The sequence below is a fragment of the Strongylocentrotus purpuratus genome, unplaced genomic scaffold (assembly GCF_000002235.5).
Source record: "Strongylocentrotus purpuratus isolate Spur 01 unplaced genomic scaffold, Spur_5.0 spur5_scaffold_21, whole genome shotgun sequence".
Lineage (NCBI taxonomy): Eukaryota > Metazoa > Echinodermata > Echinoidea > Camarodonta > Strongylocentrotidae > Strongylocentrotus > Strongylocentrotus purpuratus.
This window is the reverse complement of record NW_022145607.1, coordinates 2,367,548-2,373,088: the sequence shown is the minus strand read 5'-3', so window position 1 is coordinate 2,373,088 and position 5,541 is coordinate 2,367,548. Positions and strand designations below refer to the sequence as shown.

Sequence of the window (5,541 nt, the reverse complement as noted above, 5' to 3'; positions counted from 1 at the left end):
TATTGATGGGATAAGCAAAAAGTTCGTTACACTGTGTAGGTAGTACTGATATCTACACAGTGCAACGCACTTTCACTGAAGATAGAGGTACTATCTACACAGGGCAACGCACTTTCACTGAAGATTATCCAAAAGCGCACTAAAACAGGCGTACTTAAGCGCGCATTACCAATGAGCACAATCAAAGAAAACACATACGCGCATCGTACCCTCAAGTGGTTAGGTTAAACTTAAAACTTTTTTTGGTGTGAATTTGGGCCTAGGTGTCTTTTATGTAGATGCATACACATCCTTTTCTTTTTGTAGTTAAATTGTGAATATAAAGCAAATAATCACCTTTTGGATTCAGGTGATGGCAAACTATCACTTCCCCGTCGATCAGAATGTATACGCTATCTTTCCTCAGCTTCGCTTCGAAAAGATAGCTACATCCAGATCACCTCGGAAGTGATAGTTTGTCCCATCACCTTCACCAACGGTAATTATTTGCTTACTCCATCTGTCTATGTATCTGTATTCGTTTTCCGTAACCCATTTACCCCTCTCTCTCTTATCTTTTTTTCTCTCTCCCTCTCTCCGTATTTTCTCTCTTTCTCCTTCCCTTCCTTCTCTCTTTCTCTTTATCTGCTGATTTTTTTTTTTTATATTTAAAGAAACACGTTTGTTAATGTACACTTTGACTACGTGCTATGGCAATCACAAGAGCTGTCTATTGACAAGGCTCGCCGGGTTTACGTTTATCAGACACGAAATGATTTTTGACATATAATAAACCCGTTCAAAGATCTGTTTATTTAGGGATAACATCACACCATGAACTTTCCAAGATAAGAACGATTAAAAGGTTCAAAGTGATACCAAAATCATCCTGTAGAAGCTTCTTTTCACAAACAATCCAAGCATAAAAGATTATGAGCATGGCTTATCGGAATTATATTTATGTTGGGTCGTTAACAAGACTTCTACTATGATAGGTCCGTAAACTTACAAAATAATCATTGATGATAAAGCGTCTAAAATTTCCCGATGAACCTATAATCATATTTCGAGTTTCATACATGGACAAATTAATACTAACATGTATCATTTCTTTAGAACCAACGCCTTTAAAATCGTTAATTTGAAAATAATAATATCTCATTTTAATACAGTATTTTGAATTTTCGAAATTATAAGGCAGTAAAACCGTATTAAACAGTCTTAAACCAAATCAAAAGTATTAGGTTATGAAAAATTAACAATGAAGGCATAACATTTGTCATACTTGAATTATAAATTTCATGAAATACCATATCATTAACATGATTAATGCCAATAATAAAGATGCCACAATGGTTTAAGGCCTGGTACAAAGCTCTATAACAAAACAAACAAATATCTTCTACAATCCCTTGACCAATATACTTGAGAAGAATCGAGTTACGGATTTTTAAAGACATGGATGGTTGGCCATATTTTGAACCTCGACCGCGGTGAGCACTCGGCCATAGATCTTGACCTCGTCAATCAAGCCATAAAAATACTCGTTACTTTTCCCTGGACCTGCTTGACCAATAGTGACCGGTGTATTGCGTGTTAGAATAGGGCCAGTGCAACAGTTCTGGTTGTTGGCTGTCTGCTGCTGACCATTGAGGTAGTAGAGCAAGGTAGACCCGTCATAGGTCATGGTCACGTGGTTCCAGGTGTTCCGCAAAGCGACAAGATGTATGTAGTCCCAGGTAGTAGACGCAGCGGTTGTAACGACACCACCGCCTAACATCTGACCGCTGTTCTCCCTACCCATTCTGATCTCCCAGCTCCCTGTAGTGTAATACCCATTATTGATGATGCCCTGGTAGTTCCCCCACTCACCGGTTCGCTTGAACCATACACTGACACTGAACTCCGTGCCCCAGGCGAAGTTGGCAAACGACTGGACGCTCATTTTAGACGCACCGTTAAAGGACGCGGCCTGACCGCATTGGCCAGCCGCGTAAGAAACATCGCCGGTCGTAGTTCCGTCGCGGTTGTTACCGGAGCTGTCAGTAACGTCTCCCTCAAACGGGTAGTAAGCTGGAAGAAAGCCAAGGGGAAAATACCGAGGCATCACAACAGGACAATGCTCTTTTTTCCGACAAGCTACTAACAGAAAAAACATTCTTATTTTCAAATTTGGGGACCAGGCCGAACGCTAGTATTAAAATTGTCAATTTTGCGAGAGTACTTCCCAACAAGCTAAAGACAAAGGCTTGGAAATCGCTTGTATAAATATCTACATCTATAAAAAAAAAATAAAAAAAGCTTTCGCATCCTGACTCTCGGACGTCAGTGCTTCGGTGGCTACTACTCAATGAACTAGTCTTAGGGTTAGCATTGTACTTGGGTTTCAGTTGATGTTTACAGTTGTAGTTAGGTTTGGGATTAGTTCAATCCTTGGGATTTCGGCTAGTTTATACAAATGTGATTGGAACAGTGTTCACATGAGCACGTGTCCTAAACGCATCGTATGTGCTTTACAAAACACAATCTGCGGACAGAAATGACAGAACACTTACGTGGGATAACAAGTTATGCTCAGGGACATCTTTGAAAACGGGGAAGAGGAGACCAAGAATTTGGATGGTGTCAGACTAGATAGGTGACAGATCATAATTATGACATAAGGACGAAAAAGGGATACAGATAGAGAGGGATGGAGAAAGAACAAAAGAAGGCTCTGGTGTGTGGACCTAGCTGTCTTTGACAGAACACATGCGAGAGAGAAAGAGAGAGAGAGAGAGCTTCTTTTCTCCAACATTTTCCGAGCTGCATTTCAACGGCTAACGGTAAATGCTTCCTAAGCATCCTGGTTATACTGATTACTATATATATATATATATTTTTTTTTAGGGGGGGATGGGGGTCACAATGACTATTATAAATATTTTCTTTAACTTCATCGTAATTTTTTTTTATATTCTTCTTCCTCATGCGAAAGAATAATAATAATCATTATATATACATATGCGGATATCGCTGTATCGCGAGACGAAGGAAGGAAGGAATGGAGGAAGGGAGAGGGAGTGTTGATTCAAATTATCCTACCATTCAAACTCAAGCTCTCAGCTTTTCAAACGTACCAACTGTAAGTAGTAAATCTCAATTTTTTTTCAAATTTGAAAACTAATGTTCTTTTTTTGGCAATTCCCTCTTACATTTCAAGGGGACGCTCCTGTGAGAAGAGTTTGGGCCCTCTATTGTGAACTGTGAATTGTGACCCAGACTTGTACCTACAATACTGATGATGTCAGCCTTTTGATAAAAAAGGAAGAAAAAATGGGGCGGAATGTTATCAACTCACCAATCAAGCAATCATGAGGGCAGGAAGAACACGCCATCACCGTTGATATCATAAACATGATCGTCGCTAGGAGGGCTATCAAAGTGTTAATTATCGGCGAACTATAGAATATATATATATATATATATATATATAAGAAACATTTTATGACTGTGGTTATTGTAATGCAAAAGACGTAGATGTATAGTCTGATTGTTGTGTTCTCAATATAATTTAAATTATGAAAGTTAGTAACATATTGTGAATATTTATTACAAGTTTAATGATAAAAGTGACCATTTAATTGAAGTATTCGGGATAATTCTGAGGTAGCAGATGTCCTTACTTGCAAAATCTAACTTTTAGGAAACACTATGAGTTAACAGTCACACTGTATCGAAATATTTCTGAATATGGTAAAAAGTTGTTTTCGGTAGAAAATTAAAAGCATTGAATTTCTGTATCGCTCAGAGCATAGTGACTCTACAGTTTTCAATTGTATGCGCTTTAAGCTTTACTATTATTGATATTTATCATTTGGATTTCGTTTCTTCACAAAATGCATAGATTGTAGCCTAATGAAAACAATCAAATAACATTTTTATTGGAAAACAATGATACACAACGAAACCGAGTTTTCTTACCCCATACTGTATAACTAAAGAGAAGTGGCTCTTGCTCGAGATGACTGTAACTGACAAGTGTTGTCTTGAGAATGATTAAAGTGATATTGAATTGAAATCAGGAACGATACTTTATTTTATTCTAGTCACGTAAACACCATGCGCGGAGGACGGTAGGTATATTCAAGGACAGAGGAGGTTAGATCCGGTCCAGGAGAAATTAAAAAGAAATCAATGCAAGAATACCAGCACACATGTCCACTCGACTGGTATCTGATAGAGATTGAGCACTCTTACTTGTTTGAAGTGAAAAGAAGATAATTTCATAGGTCAGCCGTGTCTTTGAAAGTGGGCAAGGTCGTATTTTAGAAGCATTTATTTTTTAATGGTTTATTAGAAAAGGAATTAATGATTTTATGCACACAAAACTGAATTTTGATGTAACGGTGGTTGGTCGCTTGAACTACACAATTCAAATTCTTTGTCCTTTACAACTTTGTGCAACTTTGTTTGCAATGCTTCAAACGAAGCATGAAATAGATATCAACAATTTATGAAATAATTATTTATATAAATGATTCTTGCTGTACTTGTACTTGGTAGATCAATGTTTGATTGAAAATACTTAGTCTGTGTGTAAATATTTGTAGCCCCAGCAAAGGAAGAGCTAATATCCATGTCTTATGTTTATAAATACATCAACTGACTTTTTTTACAACCCACATATTATTATCATTATTAATATTCGTAACCCCGTATGATACAAGTAAGAAACAACTAAAGCAACAAATACTTTGACGACGACGACTACGACGACGACTAATTTTACTTTAACTTGTATACAACTACTGCTACTACTACTAAGTCTGCATGTAAATAATCGTATTGACATTCTACTGCACTTCCTTAGGCAATGAGCGGCAGTGGCGGATCCAGGGGGGGGGGGTGGCCCAGCCCCCCCCCCCCTGGGAAAAAAATGTGTATTTTTACATTTTTTAACGTTGATTTTACCTTTTCTTGGAGATGCCCCCCCCCCCATGGCGCCCAAGGGGGGGGGGTGCAAATTTTCAAATTTTCGAGGTCCATGCCTGATGAGCGGAGCCTAGATCTGGTGTTTTCCGGCTGTGTTAAATAGCAACTCGAGTTCAGAGCCTAGTGTAGTCTTGAATTGCAGACATTGTTACCCACAACGACTTACAAAGGTGTATGCCTGCAAATATAGGCTCTACTCCAGTGTAAACCTTGACTCTTACTTATTATTATATTCTGATGTTATATTCCTGTTTATGATCAGCGCACTCAAGGAGCCGTAAAGTAATCTGTTATGGGACTAAAACACAAGATTACACCTGACAAAGTCACGTGACATATACAACTTATAAGAGTAATTATGTGACCATGGCAATGAACGGTGATGGATTCTAAAATAAAATATAAAAATGAAGATTTCAGTTGCGGCTTTATCCACGGGTTCTTTGGGTGCATGATATGTACAGAACAGAATAAAATATCTAAGAAAATGATTCATGTCTTTTCGTCATTCAAAATTATCATATGCCTGATTCGGATGTTAATAACTTTTTGGGCAGAAAGTTAAATGAATGATATTTAGTGAGCATG

General features: G+C 37.9%; 1 protein-coding gene across 1 annotated transcript; it reads right to left on the bottom strand.

Annotated features, from left to right (window-relative positions):
* Positions 1 to 792: 792 nt before the first annotated feature.
* On the bottom strand, positions 793 to 3,414 carry LOC105446382. The gene is made up of 2 exons (XM_030995195.1): positions 3,320 to 3,414; positions 793 to 2,052 (listed from the first exon to the last, which is right to left on the bottom strand). Exons 1-2 carry the CDS (start codon positions 3,375 to 3,377, stop codon positions 1,430 to 1,432), a joined length of 681 nt encoding a protein of 226 aa, XP_030851055.1. The 5' UTR covers positions 3,378 to 3,414; the 3' UTR covers positions 793 to 1,429.
* Positions 3,415 to 5,541: the final 2,127 nt, after the last annotated feature.

What these genes read in the sequence shown, in the direction of transcription:
- LOC105446382 (XM_030995195.1), bottom strand. Translation starts at nt 3,377, where the DNA reads ATGTTTATGATATCAACGGTGATGGCGTGTTCTTCCTGCCCTCATGAT. An exon ending in CCCTCATGATTGCTTGATTG is followed by an intron (nt 2,053 to 3,319) that starts GTGAGTTGATAA and finishes GCTTTCTTCCAG; the next exon opens with CTTACTACCCGTTTGAGGGA.